This window comes from Parasteatoda tepidariorum, chromosome 4 (genome assembly GCF_982258835.1).
Source record: "Parasteatoda tepidariorum strain Cologne lab strain chromosome 4, Ptep-v5.0, whole genome shotgun sequence".
NCBI classification, from domain to species: Eukaryota; Metazoa; Arthropoda; class Arachnida; order Araneae; family Theridiidae; genus Parasteatoda; species Parasteatoda tepidariorum.
Window position 1 is genome coordinate 48,038,520 of NC_141758.1, and position 25,130 is coordinate 48,063,649.

The window sequence follows — 25,130 nt, forward strand, 5'->3', positions numbered from 1 at the left end:
AAGGTTAAATTTATTTTTCAGTTTTGTGCTTTTTACTAAATGTGTGGTGATGAAAGCTATAATTTTGAAAACCGACATTTCCAATAAACCGTTTCCATATGAATGGAAAAACAACCAAATGAAAGATTTAAATATTGTATATTTTTTTATTACCAGAAATGTGATTTCTATACTGTACAGTAATTCTACCAGAATTTTATTCTCCATGTAGCACTAACTTCTTTGCACCTGGCCCATAATAAACTGCTGCGATTTTTTTACACTTATACTCCTTAGTTTTTAAACTCAGGTCTTTCGGCTCAAATAAACACAGTCAGTAAAGAAATTCTAGTTACAATTGTAGTTACGCATAGGAAAAATTTAAGAGCCTCCATAAAACCCCTTCCCTTACAATAGGCTTGATACAGGAATACTTTACTTCTCAGAATATTACAAAATTAATTAAAAAAATATTACAAAATTAAGTAAAAAATAATACAAATGTAATAGTAATATTTTCAACTTTAATAGAGAAAGGAAACTTTAATAGAGTATATCAACATTTTAATAGAGTATATCATCATTTTAATAGAGTATATCAACTACCGACTTCATACTTCTGATTTAAACTATCACAATATGTTAAAATAGATAACGAAAATAATATGATACAAATGCTTGCTTAAAAATAATCTACCGTAGTTATCTCGAGAACTATTATCAGTCTTGTAATGTTCTTTACCGAAAGAAAAATTGCTTTAGACTCTAATTTCGGATAGGATTTACATGTCCAATATCTATATTCATATTTTAAAAATACTTCTGAGCTCTAATTTGAAATAAGTGCTTGATTTTTATCTTAAATAACTATAATTTCGTACCACATGGTATTTTATTGAACACCGTTGCAAGTGGTAGTAATATCACTTGAGCAGAATAAATAACAATAATCTATTTATGAGTAAAATGTATCATCTTAACTATGTGAATGGCCTCGTGGAAATTGGGTTGTACCTGGGACAACCAATAAATCCAGCAAAAAGATCGAAAGTGATACTTATTTATGAACCTTGGAAACTGGTTAAGGAGTATCTTTTCGCATTTTCACAAACATTACAACTCAAGCATGAATCTTAACAGATAAACCTTATGGGAAAGGTTGTTTTGCTTAAGGCAGTAAACGAAAAAAAAGCTCTAAGGGAAAGGATTTCAAGCGTAAAATATTAGATTACGCTTCCTCAGAAAATTTCTCTTCCCATTTTAAAGTAAAACATTAGGTTAGTAGAATATCTGGCGTTTGTTTTTGTAAATCGAAAAAAAATCGATATTTGAAAATGGTATATAAAAATATAATATTACCTATTCCATATTCTCAATGAATATTATAATCAGAATAAATATTAAATATTGGGTTGCGCTTCCTCTACCTTTTTCAAAGTAAAACAATACTTTTGCAGAATATTTGACTTTTGTTTCGTAAATTGAAAGAAATTCGATCATTGGGAATGTTGTATAAAAATATAATATTAAATTCTAAAATTTCCTCAAGAATTCAATATTAAAATAAATGTAAAATATTTTATTTCGGTTCCTCATAGAATACCCCTTCCCATTTTAAAATAAAACATTAGGATGAATATTCGATGTTTGCTTTGGTAAATAAGAAAATTCGATGTTTGTAAATGCTATATAAAAATATAATATTTGCTCAATGAATATTATGCCAAAATAATTATAAAATATTATATTACACTTCCTCAGACTCTTTACTTTGAAATGCTCCTCGCATTTCAAAGTAAAACATAAAACTAGTAAAATATTTTACGCCTGTTTAAAAAATTGATAGTTAGAAATGGTGCATAAAAACGTAATACTAAATACTATATTTTGCATTGAATGCTAAAATAGAATAAAAGTAAATATTATAATCTCTTCATATTTAAAAGTAAAACATTAGGTTAATAGAATATTCAAAGTTTGTTTTTGTAAGTAGGAAAAAAAGGATATCTAATAAAAAGTAAAATACTTTTGTTTAATAAAAATATTGGAAAATATTTATTGTTACATTAATTTATTTAAGATTTTAAAGTATGAAGTAGAAGATGGACTCTTTTCCAACTTTAAGTAAAAAATTAAGTCAGCAGTATATTTAACGTTAGATTTTTAACGTTTTGTAGTTTATGATGTCTCAACTACCATGATTTTGTTTCTTGAACTAAAGGTATTGTAAATAGATTTAAAATGGGTTTAACTGTAAAAACATTCTACATTTAGTGAATTTTTATTGTATGAAATATTGTATTCATTTTCTTAAAAGGCACTTCATCTCGTTTTAAAGCGAAGTATTAGATTAATACAACATCCAACGTTTCATTTTAAAAACCTTATCGTTTATACGATCAAGCGTTAATTAATTTACTGATTTTTGTTTGAAGTGGAATAAAACATTATATTCAACATTTAAGTTTAAAAAAATCAAAAATCGAATAATATGTAAAGTAAAGGATTTTATCAGCATACTCATTATTTCATAAACCTCTCACTTTTTTACAGTGCAAAATTAATTTATAAGAATAATTCAACGTCGTTTTCGCATTTTGAAAAATGTCAAATTTTCTGATGATAAACAAAAATAACATAATTTTATCTATTAAAATGTTGTAAATTGATTTGAAATGTTTTTAATAAAAGATTTTGTTTTATTATTTTTTTAATGTTTTAAAGCTTGAAATACTATATAAAATTTCTTAAAAGTTCTTTTTTTTGTTATTTAAATTAAAATATTAAATGAATATTCTTCTGACTTAGTGCTTTATTATAATCTTGCAAGGCAGCGTATAGTAACACGCCAAGAGATATTTTAAAGGTTGTAATTAATGCAAGATTTTAATAGAAAATTATTTGTATAATAATTCCTTTCATAATTCTTCATTATTTCTACAAAAGTTTATTCTTTTATGTTCGAATAATCTTCATATATCGTTTTTAATATCGTAATCATAAATAAATCGAATAAAAATAAGCATTTCTACATTAAAATAATAAATTTTATACCAAGCAAAATATAATTTTAACCAAACAAAAATCTTTAAGCTTTTGATAGTGTTGAAAAATTCAGATAAAGCTACAGAATTAATTTATTGTTTCTCAGATTTCATAATTTAAATTATGCAATACTAACTGTAAACTGCTTTATGGAATATAGTTGAAAGAAATTAAACGTAGTTCTTTTTAGCCCTAACAGAAATATTTTAAATGATTTTGAACACTTTTATTCATACAATAAATAAATTAAGTAAAAATATTTTGATAAATTACAATTCAATTGATTTTTATACTGTAAAATATGTTTTAGTCAAGTTTTTTTTTAATTTTCAGATATTCAATCGTCATTTTTGTGTAAAAAATCATAACAGATATTCTCAGAAATAAATATTTTATTTATATTTTTGTAAAAATTCTTATTTCATTGTCTTTTAGTTCTTAATAGTTAAATAATTTTATAACATTAGCTGCCAGTACTGATAAATATAAAAAGGAATCGTCTTATTGTATAAATTTCTTTAAATATGAATGTGATATGATGAAGACCAAATCTTCATGATTTTATATCAAATTTTCAATTAAAGAACTTTGTTTATTTAATTGAAGATATGAATTAAGTGATATTCCTTCACATTTTTTAAAAAAGTATCTTTCTTTAAATTTCTTATACCACAAAAACAATGATAATCTTCGGAAAAACTCCACATTCGAAGAAAAAAAAAAAGAAATATTAACTAGGAAACTTACCAATTTTCGTTAAACCCCCAATGAAAATCCAAAGTAATATCAGAAAGGGTGTCTGCACATATTCCAATTTTAGAGTTGCCATCGGGAAGCCCCCTTTTTCTGAAACTGGTTTATTATTCAAAATAGAGTTCACGTTATGATGATAAGATACCGGAAGAACCAATGGACCATCGTCAGACTCAACATAATCATGGCTATCTGATTCCGGTGGAATAGCCTCATGGTGCTGTCTCGAAACCGAATCATCAACAATTGCTCTTGATTCATCAGAAAATACACTTCCCACACAAAGTATGGATAATATCAAAATCATTGATTTAATCGACATTTTTGATTTATTGGTTGGACTAGATTCAATCAACGTATTGCTTTGTTATGTTTTTGAAGATGTTGAATAGCAGAAATTATCACATAGATGCTCTTTATTAAGTTTATAGCGATGTTAAATAGAAGAAAATATCACAGAGGTATGCTTTTCTAAAGCAAAAAAAATAATAATACTTTCCTATTATCTTCGGTTGAAGGATATTTGTCAACAGGTTCCTGATGTATATGTGCTATAATTTTATCACCTAAAACAATATTTTTTTCTGGCTTCACAAGACACAATAAACTTTGCTTGTCTCCAAACAAAACACAACAGTGAGAATCACAAGAAAAGAATTCGTGAAATGCTTCTATAATAAATAACTCTCACTATTTTTGGAAATACTATGGTTTTGCTGATTACTGATGAGCTCTTGATATCTGCGTAAAAATATTAGGAACTTGATTCCATAATGGAGGCGTATTTACGATAGAATACTATTGAAATGTCAAGCCTTTTTCATTAGGTTTCTTCACAACTGTATGCTGATAATTGCACATAATTTGTTGCTAATTTCAGATACTATGCTGACTTGCTGATGATGTGCTGATAATTACTAGTATTTTATTCATTTACAGACAATATGGTCATTATTTTCAACTAGATAATATTTATATAATTCCTAATTATATGCTTTTTTTGGAGAGAATTAGCTCACTCTCAGATAATATTTTTGCTTGATAATTGGTACAAATATATTATTTCAATTAGTAATCTTATCTGCAAAAAATATCAATTTAATTGCTAATAATATGTTTATTTGCAATTATTGTACTCCTTTATAGATAATCTGCTTGTTAGATGATGGGTACAAATATATTCAAAGTTTAAAATAAGCTATTTAAAACTTCAAAGCTAATTTTATAAAGTTTCATTGATTATTCATTCAAATATTTTTATGAGCATGTTACTGAAAATAAAAGCATATAATGCTTAAAAAATATGTTTATAAATTCAATAAAATTATGATGTTTCAAAAGGTCGAATAAAATAATTGCTTGCTAATGTTCCATTTTCCCCAGAAAATCATGGACTGATACTTCAATGTTTAGATGATATATTAATATTTTTTCATATAGATAACGAGTTACATAAATTAAACTCGAATCAAAACATAAATCTTCTGAAGACAAAAATGAAATATTTCTTCCTGGAATAAGCAGATATAAAACTTATATACGAACCAAAACTACAACTTGATGAAAAAACCACTTAAACCAAACTCTTCCTGCTGCTTCTAGAAATTTCTCACACACTAAGGACTTTTCCATATTTTTTAACACCCGAGGAGTTCTTCTGCCCCTTAATGTTTACCAACTTGTTTCACGTGTCTAAGATGCATGCCGTCTACTAAGATTGCTCTGAGGCGTTCAGGCACATCTGCAATTGTTCACTGATGGAGAGGCTTTCCCTCTCTGAACTGATCGCAAAACTACTCAACTAGATCCAGAAGCTTATCATCAAAAGCACATCACGGTGATAGTTCCCGGCCACGTGATCAACCCCAAAAGCGAACGTCACTCGTCCAGTTATTGGTAGAACAAACCAAAAAGAGATTCGACCTGGACAGGTAACAAGGGCTTGTCGAACTCACGGATAAATAAAGAATGTTTTCGCCATTATAATTTCTCTGGTTACTTTTGATTGTTTTCTTTTTAATACTAAGAAATCAGTGATTCACCCCGGATTGTTTACTGTATGAATGAATTGTGACCGATGAAATGATCATTGCTTTATGATTAATCTCAATTTAATCAGGGTGGTATAACTTTTTTAAAATCCTTCATGATCATTGTTTTGCCGGTTATGTTTGTTATTATTTAAAATGAGAATTCAATATGGATTAAGTGTCCTTCTGATTGAGGAAGTTTACGATACTATCAGAAAAAATATGTTAAGGTCAACTCTCTACCACGCGATCCAATTGTGGGATGTGGAATGATTGATCTATTATCTATGAATACATTAATCGAAATTAAGACTATGCATGTTTATTATTGCATATTTGCCTATATGTAATAAGGGACTACTTAATTGTTATAATTTGTTATTCAAGGAACCAATCAGGGTTAAATTCATTGAGAAGTTAAGCCAGATACTATAAGTAACTCAGATGTAACAGTTTTTTTTTCAAATCAAACAAGAGATAACCTTAGCTTAAATAATCAGAATATATATTGTGAAAAATTTAATTGAAATATAAAATATCTGTTAAACTTACGAGAAAAAAAAGTGCCAGTATAAACCGTTTATTTCACCGAAAAATACTGTTATATAAAAGCGAAAACAGTTTTTTTTAGCTGTTATTAACTATTATTTCAACTAACTTCGTTATTTTAATAAAACTCTATAAAATCACCATGTCAGCATTGTGGTCGGTGAAAGCCGAGAGCAGAATTCGTATAACCAGTCAACTCTGAGATTCCATTCTTGGTTACCTTATGGGGAGGCGAGTTCTCCGTCCCCTGAGCTACCGAAGCTCAAGTTTTCATGAAGAGAAATCTTAATTTGCCTTTATCTTAAAAGTCCTATTAAAATCATATTTAGGAGTAAAAACATTTAAAATTAAAATAAGCCACCCTTATAAAATTGTCTGACAAGGTAATTTACCAAAAAAATTATATCTAAATAAACATATTTATCCTGTAGAGTATCATTTTAACAATAAAGTTAATACGCTGTTTTGTTTATACAATGTTAAAGCCATAAAAGTATTGTTGAAAAGTTTGAGCAAGTATGGAAAAGTATTCATACAATGATTTGAAAAAAGGTAAAGTTATCGTACGAAAAGCAAAACTGAATGGCAGAAAATAGAATTTGAATTGACAGTATAAAAGTTTATGATTAGGTTGAAAAACAGGAAGAAAAAAAACAGTTTCTTCAACAAAACAACTTTAAACCATTAAATATACAGAGAAAGCCCGTTAAAAAACGGGAATTTTTTACATTTCGGGGAATAACGGTTAAAAGTAGAAAAAATCTGCATTTGCTATAAGCCGTTTTCTTCTGTAAAAAATATTTATTTTGTTGTAAAATTTACAATTTTTTTACAGTGCTACGTTTATTTGCTACTTTGTTTATTATTTTGTTTGTAAATGTATTTGAAAGCTTAGTAGAAGGAGCTCATCTTCTTAGGAAGTTTTAAGTTATATTAAAGAAAAATTTGATATTTCTTACAATAAGCAACTATTTAGTTTTCTAAATATGTACGCAACATTAATTTCTCTATCCCAATCAAAAAAATTTGCTGATCACTGATAATGAAGGCATTTAGTGGGAATCCTTAAAATTTGAAAGTTTTACTTCATATAGCAAAGAAAAAACAGTCGACAAGTAACTTTAGAAACCCTCTCGTTTTGCCACCAAATTTTAGCACCAACAGTGGGTAAAACGCAAGCAGTTTAAATGAGTGTTAAGGATTTATAGGTTTCGTCAATTGGTTTTTGAACGAAAATAAAAGGAAAGGCTCAATCTTTATTTACTATTTTCAACACATACTTTAAAGATTTTATATCCATATTCACTAAAATATTTATTGGAACAATCCTCTACCCTATTCTTCAAATACATGAATATATTTAAGGTTTTATTCATTTTATACCAATAAGCATCGATTACGCTATAAAACGATATTATCTCTGAATTAGTAACATTAGAGATGTAGCATCTCCAACTCTTACGATATAACTATGGACGATATAAATGAAATTTAAAAAGTAACAGAGGCAAAAATACAAAGGTTTAACTTTTCATGGGATTTAATCATAGCCACCGAGAAATAAGGCCGTCGAGATCATCAAGGTCTTTTAGTGACGTCACATTCTGTGGGGATATGTGATTAGCCGCCAATTTCAAATATTTGTCCTTCATTGAATAGCAGTGTTGTTTGTCCGTCGGATGTGTCCTTTTAAACGATTTAAAATAATCGTGTGTAGTTCCAAGATGTAAAGGGAACTACAAAAATGTGCCTAAAATATCAGTATTTAGGTTTCCTAAAAATGAGGAAATTTAAAAAGAAAAAAATGGATTAATTCTACCAATCGAGACAGTTATCAAATAACCGTTAATAGTCGAGTAAGTGTTATTTATCTTTTATGTTTTAATATTCGTTTTTGCAGACTTAATAATAAGCTTTTTAATTAAATATTGAAATAAATTGTATTTAAGAATTACATTGCTTTAGGTATTGCTTATTGTTGGCAAACATTAGAATATGAAACTAACATTCGTGCTTTTGCAAAACTCTTAGACGTGGAATAAAACAAATTTAAACATCATTTGTCGTGTTTAAATGTATATATAAACAAATATAAGATGTCATTAAGAGTTAACATTTATATTATTTAAAAAAACTAGTAAAGAATCTTTAGTTTTATACTTTTAAAAGAAAGAAAAATTAATAGCAATGTTGATTGGCATTTGAAGCTTATTTATTCTTAACGATAGCTTACGATCATATGAGTAAAACTTCATAAATATTCATACTTGAAAGAAAAAAAACTCCGGTAGTACATTAGATTATATTAATAAAAAAGGAATTTGATTCATTGTTAGTAGCCATTTTAAGTTTTGTATGTTATTATTTTAATGAATATTAATGAAACTGTTGTTCTTGATTCATATGGTATGAATCTTTCGAATACAGATGAATCGTATTTGTGTTATCTTTTGTTATCTTTGTGCTGATACCTTAAAAAAAATTTTTTACTATTTTAACAATTAACATTTCATACCAATTAAGGACAGTTCTGTAAACTAATATATTTTATTACTTAAATTATTATATTATCTTATTTTATAACTAATTATTAATTTATTTTATTTAATATATTTTATTTACTTTAAAACTCGCACCTGAAACTGTTTCGTTCTGTATCATTTTCTCCCTCATTTTGTGAAAGGCATGTATATATATATATATATATAAAATATGTATATATATATATATATATATATATATATATATATAAAATATGTATATATATATATATATATATATATATATATAAAATATGTATATATATATATATATATATATATATATATATATATATATATATATATATATATATAAAATATGTATATATATATATAAAATATGTATATATATATATATATATAAAATATGTATATATATATATATATATATATATATATATATATATATATATATATATATATATATATATATATATATATAAAATATGTATATATATATATATATATATATATATAGCCCGAACATTGTAATTTTCCCCACGAAGCTAACCAATCTAAAATTCTGCCGTTACTTGCTAGTGTGTATATATTAGAATATAATAGACAACTTTTTAATTAATATTCAAAGTAGTTTGTTCAGATTAAAAAATCTTCTCTATTTTCTTAGAATATGTTTTTTTCCCTATAATTATCCAATCAATATTTCCTCCTTGTAATATATTTTTGTACAAATCTGGCAACAAAAAAATATTATTAAATTGTTATGTTATTATTTTCTTTATTATTTTTTGAACTACCATATAATGATCTATACTAAAACTAAAAAAGAAACACTATTTTTTTAAAAAAAAAAAAAAAAAAATTTAAATTTAGATTTTTGCAATTTTAAGGATAAATAAATTTTGAGTTTGCTCCAGCTTATATGTACTATTCTCATTTTATTCCAATTTTTATGTTCATTTTATAAGTCCGAAAGAGTATATGTTCTATTTTTTTTTTTAAATAAATTTAAATTTTTGCAATCTTAGATAAATAAATTTTGAGTTTTCTCCAGATTATATGTACTATTCTCATTTTATTCCCATTTTTATGTTTATTTTATAAGTCTGGAAGAGTATATGTCCTTTTTTTTAAGAAAAAATAAATAAAATTTGAATTTAGATTTTTGCAATCTTAAGGATAAATGAATTTTGAGTTTACTCCAGAGATCTAAGTCATATATATATATTTATTTACTATTCTCATTTTATCCCAAATTTAATGCTTATTTTATAAGTCTGGAAGAGTATATGTAAAATAAAAACTTCAGAAATGTGACAATAAAACTATTATTTCTTTATTTGTCTGTTATTTGTTTTGCCATGATATAACATATTTTTATTTGTCTCGTAACCGTTTCATTATTAAAATGTATTATTTCTTATTTTCAAATATATGAAGTTTAATTACATATTAGAAAATAGTAAATTATACACTTAAATAAGGTTTATTCTTTTGATATTAAAAATAGTTATAAGGAATCAAGATTTAAAAATTAAAAGTGAAAAATTTCTTATTAAATTTGCTTTCTTCATTTCTATTCATTCATTTCTATTGAAAAGCATCAAGAAGTCCTACAGGTTCATTTTATTGAGTTATAACTTTAAAAATAACTGAAAAAGCTGAAAATTCACCACTTGAAAAAAAATTTAAGTGCTATTAAATTAGCTGAGGCAAAAATATATTACGTGGCTCAAAAGTTTGAATTATTTATTATAGTTTTCTCTCAATACAAACCTGAATATCGCGTTATCTTATGCTTCGCTAACCCGTCAGAGGATGACGTCACAAATCTACTGAGAGGCCTTCACTCTCGGTGGCTATGATTTAATCCCCAGATTAAGACTAAAGCACGAAGAAGAACATCAGATAGACAAAATAAACATTCATGTATACGAAATTTTAAAACGTATCTTTCATTTTTAGAGGAAAAAAGATCAATTTTTTCCAAAACGTTCATTGTTTTGCTTAACAAACGTTCATTGCTTTGCTTACATCCAATGCATAGGTATTGCATATAACACGAGATAAAGAATATAATAATTCTCATATTTTACGCTTTGCTTAAAAATACCAGGCATACAGTGCCCGGTAGCTGATATTACTGATGATTATTAAGAAAACATAAGCGACAACGTAAAGGCAGATTTCATTAGCTAAGGTCCATAATACTTGAAAGATAGCCGCGCAAATTATATATAAACACAAGTCTCTAATTTAAAATAAGAATGCTTCATAATTACGCTAGGGATCGAAATATTACTAATCATGCATATCATGTAGCATTTCATAATCATATAATTATAATGTGACGTAATTACTACTACGAGTTTAGGCCTTGGATAAATTATTGATGATAAGTGAAAATTTGCATTTTCATTGTGTAATATTTAAAGCGTACAAAATTCAAAATATGTTTAGAAACGCAATTGCAAAGCATCATATGAGGAATTGTATTCTGACCTTAAAGATAAGGAGTACTCGGATTGCATTCTGACCTTAAAGATAAGGAATACTCGGATTCTATCAAAGGAGGAGTACTATCAAATGTTTAAATTAATTGTTTCGCACTGATATTAAGCTTAATAATTTTAAGCAGTTCTTCAGAGGGATTATAATATTTATTTAAAGTAAATTTTTATATTACACAATCTTTTGTACTAAAATAAGAACTTTTTAAGGTTTATCTAAACTATTATTTTATGCATTAAATATTTTGAAAATCTTTTTCAAAAACATTACAAGGTCTGAATATTGAAATTTTTTGACATTGTACGCATTATTGCAATTAATACTAAATTTAAAAACTCTTTATCTAAAGCTATCATCTATAGCTGGACCCAGAGTTACATTTTTCTATCTTCTTATCATAGCTTGGGACAAATATGCCTAATCATTTATTACGAATAATATCTAATACGTAATGGCAAAATGCAAATATTTGTAAATATTTTTTGTGGGAAATTCGGAAAATTTGAAGATAATTAATAACTATCTTTTTTACCTTATTACAAATTCCGAATATTTGAAGATAATAGTAATTAAATAGAACTAATACCTATTTGATTTATACAATTATTTCCAACCACATAAAACATTTTATAAATCTTTTCACACTTTTTAAAACATGAAAAAATCTCATTAAAAATGTTTTTTTCATCATATTTATCATTTACTAAAAGTGAGTTATTATTACAACTAAAATATTATCTACTGATTCATGTCCTGCACGAATTTCATTATTTCAACAAAAAGTTGAAAAAAATTTCATTCAATTTTTTGCGTTATTCAGGTGAAAGTATCAACTATCGCTCTACATTTACGACAACAAAGACGTTTTTCATTAGAAAATTGTAAAAATATCACGCCAAGGTTACAACGGAATGAAAAGGAAAATTGAATTGCATGAGACTTTCATTGTAAATGTTGACACTTCCACACAAACATTTCTCGCATTTTCAGTTCAAAAACATATTGTGGTGAATAAAATGCCATCGCTCGATAAAAGGAACGCCACATTTTGAAAGAAGATACACCCTAAAAGCTTTGAACTAGTTGAAAGTATTAAATTTTCAAACATTTTCATACATTCATATTCAACTGCGTTTTGCCTTGGTTTTCATAGAGAAATTTTTAAGATATATGAATACTTTTTATTTCGGAAATGTTTACTGAGGTTTCATTAAAATAAATTTTGACTCCTTACGAATACATTTAATTTTTTATTAAAAAAATTGTTTTTATTAACTGTTTGAGAGAATGAAATCGTGCAATTGAAATTTTGACCACTTTCTGATTAGATAGAATCCTTAAATCTCTACTGGAATTTAGTTCTTAACGACAATGTTAGTTTCAATCGCTTTTAATCATTACAAGCAAAATTTATCACAACAAGGAATTTAAAGTTAATCGAAATTTCGACTTTTGTTTGACTAGCTGGATAGCTTAAATTTTATCTAGACTTTTTCGCTACATGGCAATAATAGTTTCAATCATTTCCTAGAAGCAATAAGGTGAATTTTTTCATGTTGTTGCCACATGAAATTTATCTTTAAGCTAAATTTTGTGACATAAATAGGTTATTGGACACAAAATTAAAAAAAAATGAAAATATTAGGATAAAATAAACATTTCGAAAACTACATTTTATATTTAAATTTAAAAAAAAATATATTATTTTTGTTAGACCTAACGTAAGAGGCGCCATTTTTGTAAGAAACTTCTGATAACCCTGCATTTTAACATATATGTGAAGCGTTGTTTAACCAAAAAATATTTAATGTATTTTTTGTATACAACAAGTGATTAAAATGTCATTTTTGAAATTCATGTTAAAAGTGAAAGCACAACTAAAAGAAAGGTAAGTTTTACCTGAAAAAATTTCATCTTTAGTATACAAAATATCATAAATTAACCATGTAGTTTTCACTTTTTTCCTATTTTAATCATTAAATTCGCAAATATTTTAGCACTTATTATTTTGCGATTCAAAAGTTAAAAAGTTGTGATCATATTGACGTTGAGAAATCACTATCGAATTGTATAAAACCTTATTACCTTATTCAAACCTTAATATATAAACCTTAAAACCTTATTACCTTATTCAAACGTTTTTATTAAAATGAAACAAAATTCTAATATTGAAAAAAAATATCGCTTCAAATTTTTTAAGTAATAAAAAATTATTAGTATATTTTTCAAATTGCAATTAAAAAGGATGAGTGAAATCGAAAACATTATTTGCGAATAAACCTTATAGCATTTTGAAAAAAAAAGAATTATTATAACAGAAAAAATATTGTTTCAAATTATTCAACTAAAACATAACAATTATATCTTTTAAATAGCAACTAATAAAAGGAGTAAATTTATCTTAAACTTAGAATTACATTTACACATCTGCATTATAACTGTGGCGCCATTATAAGTCCTTAGAAATCAATAGTCTCTCTGACAAAGCTTAAGTCAGAGGCGAAACTTAAATTCTATTCAAAACATCATACTTTAAAATTCAGATATACAATAGTGTACTATTGTTTAAAAGGAATGGTGAAAAATATTTAATAAAAATTAATAAATAATGAACAATTTAGAAAATATTAATTAATATTGCTAATTGAGAGGTAATATTTTCTTATTAAACATGCAGATTTAAAGATGGTTTTATCATATGTACCGTAATATTTGTTCATCTTAATTTATTTGGATGTTTCCTTCTTTATAAAAGGAAAATTATCAATTCGTAATGAGCTCATAATTATTTGTATAAGAAGTCCCTAAGTATTTAATTATTTAAAATTTTTCAAGCTTAGCATTTATTTTTCATTGAATCAACTGCACAAACTCAAAAGTTGTTTGGAGAGTTTTTAACATATTCAGTTTACAAAACTAATCAAAGTTAAATAGTTATTTAAATACCTTTGATTTATCAATGTATTTATGATTTTATGCAAATAATAAATTCCAACGCTAATGGACAAAATCCTTGATTGTTATTAAGGAATAATAAATACTAAAAATGTTAAAAAAATAGCCATACATTTCTAAATAGAAAAGTTATTATTCTTACATAAATGAAACATTTTAGATCAACAAAATACTACACCTTTATGGACATTTTTCCTTAAAAAGAGAGTTAATCTATTTTGTGATGAGATGAAGTAACAAAGCAAAAGGATAAAGGATGTAATTATTTGGAGAAAAACTTCAAAACATCAAGAGCAAATAAAATACAATGTAACATACATAGAATTGAAGCATTAAAGTTATAACACAACTATAAGACTAATGATTGACGTGCTTCATAAGCAATGATACATTTCATTCTCTAAATGTCAGAGGATAAAGTAACGCGAAATAAAAGCTTACATTTATTAGAAACAGTAAAAACATGCATAACACGTCCGTCAAAAAGAATATTATGCTTGTCGTACTTTTCGTACTATGTGTAAAAATTTATTCATCCTATTGTCTTCTTTAAAACAGGAAAATTATCAAATACTGAAAAGCCCGTAAATAAGTTTGAAAATTTTGAGAGCAAATTAATTATTAAAAATTATACAAGCTTAACATTTATTTTTCATAAAATCTTCCAATCAAGTCAAACTGTATGAACTCAAAAATGAGCAGTTTAAGGTTCTTTAACAAATCTAATTTAAGAACACTCAAATGACTTATTTTAATATCTTTGACTTAACGTACTTGATTTTTGTATGGAAAGATTAAATGCCTGCACTAATAGTCAGAATCGTAGGCTATTATTAAGTTATAATAAATAGTAAAAGTGGTTATACATATCAAAGTAAAAAAATTATTATGCTAACATTTGTGAAACAATTTAAATCAAAGAAATACTAAAGCAGCATTATTGAATTTTTTCTTTGAAAAAAGAGTGCTAAACTATTTTGTAATGTGATGAATTAACAAAGTAAAAGGATAAGTGATGTATTTGCTTGGATAAAAACTTCAATAAATCAAGACTAAAGTTTATACAATGGCTCTTGTAACATGCATAGCAATAAAGCATTAAAATAACACAACTATAAGGACAGATGTGTTTCATAAGCAATAATATATTCTAATTTCTAAATGTAAGATCATAAGGAAGCGCGAAATAAAAGCGTACATTTATTAGCAACAACAAAAAAATATTCGAACCTACTGCGTCAAGATAAATATTATACTCATTACTGTATATCGTATACGAATATGAATTTATGCGAACATTATAGGAATAGTACTATATATCGTACTATTCGTATAAATTCATTTCACCTATTTTATTAATTGCTTCCTTCCTTAAAACAAGATAATTATTAAATACTTAGAAGCTCGTAATTAAGTTTGTACAGTTTAAGAACGAATTAATTATTTAAAAATTTACAAGCTTAACGTTTATTTTTCAAAAAAAATCTTCTAACCAAGCCAAGTTGCATAAACTAAAAAGTTGAGCCTTTTGAGGGCCTTTAACAAATATAACTTACAAACACACTCAAATTATGTACTAAATAACTTTTATTTAAGAAACATATTTTCGATTTTAGTTTGGTAAGATTAATGGTAAGAATCGTAGGTTGTTATTAAGGTATAATAAATAGTAAAAAGTAGTCATACACATCAGAGTAAAAAAGTTATTTTACTAATATAAGTGAAACAATTTATATCAACGAAATACTACATCAGCATTAAGGAGCTTTTTCCTAAAAAAAGAGCGTTAAACTGTTTTGCAATGTGATGAATTAACGAAGCAAAATGATAGCTTCAATACATCAAGACTAAAGTATATACAATAATTCTAGGAAACATGCATAGAAATAAAGCGTTAAAATTGCAATGCAACTATAAGACTAAAGAATGATGTGCTTCATAAGTGCTCTCAAAATGTGAGACGATAAGGAAAAACGAAACAAAAGCGTACATTTGTTAGGAACAATGGAAGCCTACAAGAACCTCCTTAAAAAAGAAAATAAAGCTTGTCGTACTATATTTCTAGTAGAGAGCCCTTTGGCTCTGATGTATGAGAAATGTAACGTAATTTTCGTGATTACAGAAAGAAATTGGGTGGTTTTGAAATAGTTTGAAGTAATAGTTTTAAAGTGCTATCCACACAAGGAAAAATTCCTCTTTTAAATAAAAAAAGACCTTGAAACTGCAGATGAATTAAATGCAGATGAAGGTTGTAGAATGAAAAATGCTTAATGCTCGTTTTGATGTTTGATATGTTATTAGCAATGTACTATGCTAAATTGGACTTGAACGTCGTCCACTTAGTAAGTGAAAATGGGAAGTTTCCCATCAACCTGATGATATTGATGTTCTTCATTGATTTGTTTCTTTGAAAAGATTAGAAATAACTATCAGCAGCAAGAAAATTAATATACTGCTCTGAGAAGAAAATTATTGCAGAATTTTAGGTTTCATGTTTTGACCAATTTTTCTTCAATTATTTAACCTTTAAGATGTCAATTCTCTACTTGTTTAGAGGACAAACAGTTTTTTAATTAAGTTTCTTTGGCTAATTAAGAAATCAACAATCGACTTATAAAGAAAACCAGTTTGAACTGGTAAAAAAAGTAAATTTGATGCACTCGACAAACACAATGTTACACAAATGTTTGACCACGTTTAGAAAGATGATCTACCCTTAATGAATAAAAGTGAAGGAAAGGATTATAGATTTAAATAAAGGCTATTCTGCCTCTAATTTTGTTCTTAAAAAATGCCAGTAACGTGTAATATATATTTTATAATAGTTGTTAAAGCCTAATATAAAGGTTAAAATCATTAAAAAATAATTATCATTATTAAATTTTGTACAGGAGATAAAACTAATTTGGAATGTTAAATGATAAACTAATTTTTTTAAATGTAGTTTACGTTTAAACTTTCAAAAGTTTATTTATTAATTTTATATTTTTAGACGGCCAAGTAGGATGAATTACACACGACTTTTTGTTTTAAGAGTTTCGATCATTATTAATGTTATATTTCTGTTTTAATCAAGCTTTCGGTAGTAAAATTGATAATACAAGGTACAAGGTACTTTTTGTTTTAAAAAATAAATGCTGGCTGCCATTGTTTTTTAAAGATTTTGTTTTTAACATGTCGAATTTATATAATTATCATTAGTTGAGAAAAGAAAATGCTTTGTGATTCAAATATTACTTATTGCATCGCTCAACTTGTTAAGAATATCCAGCGTAGAATGAGATCGATTTATTTACAGTCCTAAATGGTTAATTGCTGCACAAACATCTTTGCGACAATAATCATAATGTTAAGAAAGTAAATAATTCTGATGTAAAAATGTAAGAATTTTTCAATTACGGAATGAGGGACAAAAGAGTTTGTTTCCTTAGCAATTCTAATATATGAAAAATTGATCATCAAATGTTTATAATTTTACTTTTTTCACCAAAAATTACTCATCTAACAATTAATAATTTGTCGCTATTTGTTAAATAAATTATTGAAGAAAATGTGCTGACTTAAATATATTTGAATGTTATGTCATAATTTAATAATTTTGCTTTCCTTTTTTTTCAACTGAGTAAATCAAAAAATTATATGATAGTTAACTTTCGCTTACTCACTCACTTTTACAACATAGATATTTGACTTACTGAGATTTAAATATGTGTGATAATACAACTCTTCATTCACGATTATTCTTTCAAAAAGTAGGGCTTTCCTTATATATTGTTATTGGAAATATTATCTTATAACATGAAACCATGAAAATATAAATACGATATAAACCCAAATATTTCATATGATATACCCAAACAAACATTCAACATAATCCATTTAATTGCTTTCATTAATTACACACGTTCTTTAATTGCTCAAAAATAATTGGTATTTGATTTGTTGAATTGGTATTGTAAGAATAATTAGAAAAGCGAAGAACATATATTCTTTTATATTATAATTACTAAGTTAAGAATATTAATATTGATTTGAGAACTCTTTTTGCATATTTCAGATAGAGCTATATTCTTAATATTATCTTAATCACAGTAGTTATTTGTTATATTCAATTTGGAATAAAAATAGAGAATATAGGTCTTTTGATATAATTATACGATAAATATGCTATACAGAATCAATCACCTTTTAGTTACTTACAAACTAAATAATAATTATTGATTTAGCTGTTCGTTTTTGTTTTATACTTAACCTAATTGACTGAACTTTTAAAAATGTTTATAACGCACGGAAAATAAATTCTGGTAAAATTACCTCACCGAATGACAATGGCATTTCTGGTAAATAAATAAATAAAAAAAACATAGTTCTGGTAATAAGATCAAAGTATACGGTATTCAGACCACTCATTTGACATTTTTTTCGTTCATATGATATTGGTTTACCGGAAAGTTTGGTTTTAAAATTTAAAGTTCCTTTTAACACGCATTTCGTAAAAAATGCAAAACTGGAATGTAAATTAAACTGAATAAATTGTTTTTATACCATGCTAGGGTATCACGATGAAATTTCATCGAAATTTTATCGAATGTTATAATACTCTATTACACAGGCCTGCGATGAAAAAAATACAAGGGGTCTGATAGCTGAACTTAATGTATTTTTTGGGGCCGAAATGGAAAATAATAATGAAAAATGTCCATCACGTCACGTTTTTTAGAAAAATTCAATTTCACTGGAATTTTTATGAACATTTATCATAAAAAAAATTTCATTTTTGAATTTCTTCCCTTCTTAACTGACCAGCATTCTACTTTGGTCAAATCTACAAAAGTACCCCTCTATCACTACTTCCTGTCACCGTCCCTCTCTCTGTAACAATCTCTCTCCACCAATGGCGTCGCGAGAATCCTTATCTAGGTCCGCTGACCTCTCAGAAACACTAGCAAGCATTATGGGGAGTCATTTTAAAGTTTGCTTTTTTCTGTGCGTTTCGTGAAACATGGCTTTGAGTTCAAGACATTGTGAAAATTTCCCAGATGACTTTTGTTATACAAGCGGGGAATATAGTGTAGTTAAAAATCGCATGAGGAGCATTACAGACTATGTAAGACAACTTTATCTCGCATATTTTGAAATGAAACTCGGAGATCAGGACAAATCTTGGGCACCTCATAAAGTTTGTGTGCAGTGTCTTAATGATCTACGCTTATGGCATCAAGGAAAGAAGACTGCTTTACGATTTGGAATTCCTATGACGAGGAGAGAGCCCCAAAACCACTTTGATGATTGTTATTTTTGTTCCTGCCATGTTCGTGGGTATAACCAAAAAAATCAAGGACTAATATCTAAACCTGGCTCTCGTCCTGAACAAAATAAAATATATCGACCACAGTTGGACCATTTGCGGTGATTTGAAAGTTATCTCCATGCTTCTTGGTTAACAAGGGGGATTTATAAAGTATCCATGTTTCATTTGTGAGTGGGACAGCCGTGACAAGACTCAACATTGGGTCAAAAAAGAATGGCCAAAAAGACAAAATCTTGACCTAGGCACCAAGAACGTTATTCGAAACAGCTTAGTTGATCCGAAAAAAATATTGTTACCTCCGCTACATATAAAATTAGGTGTAATGAAACAGTCTGTCAAGGCTGTTCAAAAGATGGTTTTTTCAAATACCTGTGCAAAATGTTTCCAGGTTTATCCCAAACTAAGTTGAAAGAAGAATTATTTGTTGGTCCAAATATCCACAAACTCATAAAAGATAAAGAATTTGAGACTAACATGACAGAAACGGAAAAAGAAGCTTGGGTTGCTTTCAAAGATGTCGTCAGTAAATTTCTGGGTAATTACAAGGATCCTGATTATAAGGAAATTGTAATGAAAACGCTGGACAAATTTAAAACGTTGGGTTGCTCCATGAGTGTAAAAATGCATTTCCTTCACTCACATGTGGACTTTTTCCCTGAAAATTTAGGAGCAGTTAGCGAAGAACAAGGGGAAAGGTTCCACCAAAATATCAGAGATATTTAGCGCAAATATCAAGGAAGATGGGACAAGAACATGTTCGATGACTACTGTTGGATGATAGTTCGGGATAAACCTGAGATTAAGCATGAAAGAAGATCATCAAAAATAAGTTTCCGAGGAAAACGAGTATATACTTAAATAGAAACTTTTCTCTTTTGTTTTTTTGCTTGTTTTGTTTTTTGTTTCAAACTTTCATATACACATACACAATATTTGTTATTCTTGGTTAATCGTCAATTAAAAGTAAGTTATCTCAATAAAAACAAATTAAAATGGTATGTTGGTGATTTTCTTTTAGAAACTGATGTAAAAAGTTTGAACACAAAGAACTTATTGTTTTTCTCTTGACCAGAGGTGACTTCTGCTGTCTAGTAACAATATTTTTTATTCATTTTAACCTAGAAAAAATTAGTTGATAGCTCAAAAATCAATTTTCTTTCACAAGATTAAATTTTACATAGATCAAAATGAATGAAGAGAACAGTTACCGGATAGTACATGCAAAATTATTTGAAATAATTCCTTTCCAAATAGGATTTTAGTAAAAACATTAATATCGATTTTATAAAAAATCCTGATGTGATTGGGGAAAATGAATGTCATTTTCGAAATTAGCACATCAAATAACATATAAATCAACAATAACTTCTCCTGTATTTTTCAAAAAGTTCAATTTCGCAGCCTTGTGTTATCACATGTTATAAAACTTTATTTTTATTGTTAATTTCATCAAAATAACGACCAAAGCAGTTCGGTAAAAACTCCGAAATTTTTGCTGTTCCCATAGAGCCAGAAACACTGTAAATTTATCCTATTCTGGATTTTTCACAGAATGATAAAACCTAAGTCTGAACTATTGTTTTATTTATTATATTATTCTTTCTCCAATTCTGTTTTTTTAATAAATAAATAATTTTTTTTTTTACTTTTTCGTGTTCTTTTTCCATTTAAAAATTAAAGGATTTCGTTAAAAATTTGGAAAAAAAAAATTCTTCAAAGGGGTCAAGCATAATTATTTTTCATCATGCCGTGGCACTTCGTGTAAAAATTATCGACAGTCTTGATTTAAACTCGCCATATGTGATGAAACTTCACAATCTCTACAATCGAAAGCAGAGAACAAACGGTACTCCGGGTTATACATGAAACTCTCATTGCATCGAGAATGAAGGGAATCCGAGTCATATTTGCAATTTATAGCTGCCTTTTTCGATTCCAGTCGACACGCTGTCTGCCCCGCTGTCTCGAGTAACTTGACTTGCAATCCAAGTGATGTTTACGATAACGGAATGCTGAAGCTGAGAATAAAGAGAAAAGAAAAGTGGATTCTTTGGAAAGTTGGAAGATGAACTCGCTTCCGTTAGCTTTTGTTCTATTTCTCTTTCACATCAATTTAAAAGAGTTTTTGTTTTTGAGCTGCTTTTTAGAGTCAGTGAAGTAAGAAGGATTATATTGAATAAATTAATCAACAAAAATTAAATGCGTTGAGTATGCTCGAGACGTTGGAAGTTAAAACATATTTTTATTTGTAAACATATAATTATTTTTTCAAGTTTATAAAGATTTTTCTGTAATTTAAAATTTGAATAAATTCACTCATTTACTTAAATTTGATTTTGGTATAAAGTTTAACTTAGGAGCAGTATTTCCAGCATTAACGGGATTTAAATTTTCTTAAAAACTCAGATCTTATATAAAATGCAGCAATTGCAATTTTTAGGGGCTATACCAAGAATTCCTAATCTTCTTTTTTAGTGACTTAAGCCTAACAACTTAAAGTCCTGTACATTTAACTCAATAAAGGCTCGCGGCTGGAAAGGGAAATCTCTTACAAATGTTTTAATCGCTAAGTTAACATTTAAAAAAGGTGATTGTGAGTTTGTTTCTCTTAACCTACCCTAGCAACAATTATAACTTTACTCCAGTTGGGCTCAAAATTGACTCAATTTGAGTCCTATATGAACATGCTCCGAGGCACCAATATTGGGATGTCTAAATATTGGTCCTATGCAGTGCCAATATCGGCCTGTATAGGGCTTTTATTGGTTGAATAATGATTATAAAATATTGGATGAATCGGACAATTCTATGTAGGGCTCACATCGGCTTTTTGAACCATTATTGAGCCAAAATTCGTGATTATTGATCCAATGAGGGCCCAAGTTATTATACAGCTAAGGTGTAGTGAGCTTCGAACAAACCCTCAAAACATCAATTTTTTTCCCATTTTTTAAAATTACTGAAAAAAAAACTAAACTAAAGAAACTAAATTTTTGTACAAAAAAAAAGGAAATAAAATAAAGATCATAAATTTCTACCCCGAATGAGTATTTTAGAATTATGGTATTGTTTAAAAATCAAGGTCAAAAAAGTCGTTTTATCTAACTTTTTCGTCTATTCTTTTTATTAATCGAATAACTTAAAAACCTATAATTTTACCAATTTAAAACTATAGTTCTGCATGACAATATTGATACTAGACATTAAAAAAGTTCGCATTATAGAAATAATTTTTTTTTTGCTTATTTTATTTCTTCTTAAATCTAATGTTAATGTGACTTTTTTATTTGTTGTTAATTCTTTAAAAAATATTTTTCTTGCTTGTCTTTCAAATCTAATGTTAATGTGCATTTGTATAAGTTGTTAATTTTTTGAAAATAAATCAATATTGTTATGCGGAACAATAGATTTAAATATGTGGAACTAGTGGGTTTTTAAACTGTTTGGTAGTAAAAAAAAAAACGATTTTGCGTGTTTTGCACGGAGTACTTAACTGGATTTCTTGAGATATTTCATATGTTTTCTGTGTTTCATATTTTATAGTCTATCTATTTAAAATATTACTTTGTTAAATGCGATAAAGAGGTTTGTATACCTTATACTTTAAAACTTGTTCAATAAATTTTAAATTAAATAGTAAATAATTAAATAAGAAATCGCTTTTAGATGGAGAGATTTTTTTTTTTGCACTTGCACAACCGTCCGTTGTAGGCCAGGTCATGACTCATGAGGGTTAAGTCTCCACAGTTTTGTAACCAACATCGTTATAGTGCTGTGGATCAATCTGAAATTGGTTAGGCTTCAAGCCGTCATTGGGGATCAAACCCCAATTCTTGAACTAGGTTATTCGTTGAAAGTTCGATTTTGCAACTTTATAAAGTAGCATTATTTGATTAGCTTATCTTAGTTGACTCCTTCAAATAACGAACATTAGTAAATGATCATTGGATCGAAAGTTAATAAGGATGTTAAGCTTTCTCTTTGGTGCAGTATACATTATATATTTTGCGCATTTAATTTCGTCTCTAAGATGAAGTCGATTCTTTAAAAAAAATCCTTGCTTTCATGAACGCCATAACCACCTTTTCGAATGTCATCATTGTATGTCAAACAAAGATCGTTAAATCTTGATGATATATCCGCTTTTTACTTTCAAAGCTATTATTGACTCACTAAGAAGAAGACGATGACTTGAACTTAATGGCTCACTTTTCCTTGGAAACTAGGACAGCGATTATAGTCTTTTCAGAAAAATCATGAATGAGATGTGATTGTCGTAGCGAAAGCTGATTCAACATAGCCGGAGTATTTTTATGGTACTTATAAGATGTTTTTTTTTGTAATGAAAGTAACAATAATGATGTTAATAAAATTACGATTTCTGAATGGCACCAAGGTGAACATTTCTTCTAAGTGACAACGACTATAGAGTTTCAGAGTAAAAAGTACCTTTTAACCTCCGATTGTAAGAAGTTTGGTTTATCAACTATTGTGCTCAAGAGAGTCTGAAAAATATTATGTTAATAAATAAATTATGTTCTGTAGATATAAGCTCTCCTTAAATTCAAGAAATTGTTCATTAGTTAATGAAAATGCGATCAGTTGATAAAAATTTATTGAAGATGTAGAGCAATCTCTTTAGAGGAACTATACATTAGATATTTACTTATTAAATGGTTACTTTAGGATGACGACAGTTTTTCGGAAAAAATCATTGCTTTCGCGAACGCCTTAATCACCTTTCCATTAAACGGAGATCGTTAAATCTTGATGATGCATCCGCTTTTTTACTTTCAAAACTGTTGTTGACTCACTAAGAAGAAGAAGAAGATGATGACTTGAACTTAATGGCTCTTTTTTCCTTGGAAATTGGGACAGTTATTATGGATTTTTTCAGAAAAATCGCAGTTGACGAAGTGAAAGTTTATGATATTATAAAGCTATATCTTTTATAAAGATAGTAACATTAATGATATCAATAAAATTATGATTTCCGAATGGCAACAAGGTGAACATTTTTTTAAAAAATTAAAACGACAATAGAGTTAGGAGTAAAATGTTTCTTTAAAACCTTGTATTGAAAGTAGTTTGGTTTGTTATTTATTTCCAGGATTGGTGGAAAAATAATTTCATTGTAAATCAAATTGCGTTTTATAATTATAAGTTATCAACATTTAAAATTAGTTTATAAAGTAACCTGGGGACTTTAAACCATAAATAATTTAAACCTTTTCAAATACAGAATCGATGAGTGACATTAAGGTGACACTAGAGCGTCACGTGGTTCAAGAGCCTAAATCGGCTAAGCTGTAACAAACGGAAATGCATTGTGTAATCTATTTAAGCTGATAAAATTGTACTATAAACTAAGTCTGATAAAAAAGTTATTAGAGTATCTCGTGGTCGTGGCACCTATGTTTTTCTAAAAATGATTGATACCATGACCCTATTAGGATTCTTTTTAAGATCTCGACCGCAGACAACATATATTCATAA

General features: G+C 27.2%; 1 protein-coding gene across 4 annotated transcripts in view; it reads right to left on the bottom strand.

Annotated features, from left to right (window-relative positions):
- The window catches only part of LOC107448946 (Na(+)/H(+) exchanger protein 2), a 210,090-nt gene that overhangs the window by 39,655 nt on the left and 145,305 nt on the right, over positions 1 to 25,130 (bottom strand). Inside the window, exon 1 of one of the 4 annotated variants that reach the window (XM_016064339.4) lies at positions 3,772 to 5,576. The exons of the other annotated variants lie outside the window; for them this stretch is intronic. Coding sequence (XP_015919825.1) covers positions 3,772 to 4,099 — 328 coding nt within the window. The 5' untranslated portion in view covers positions 4,100 to 5,576. Of the gene's footprint in view, positions 1 to 3,771; positions 5,577 to 25,130 lie in introns of those variants that run through there. 4 annotated transcript variants of the gene reach the window in all.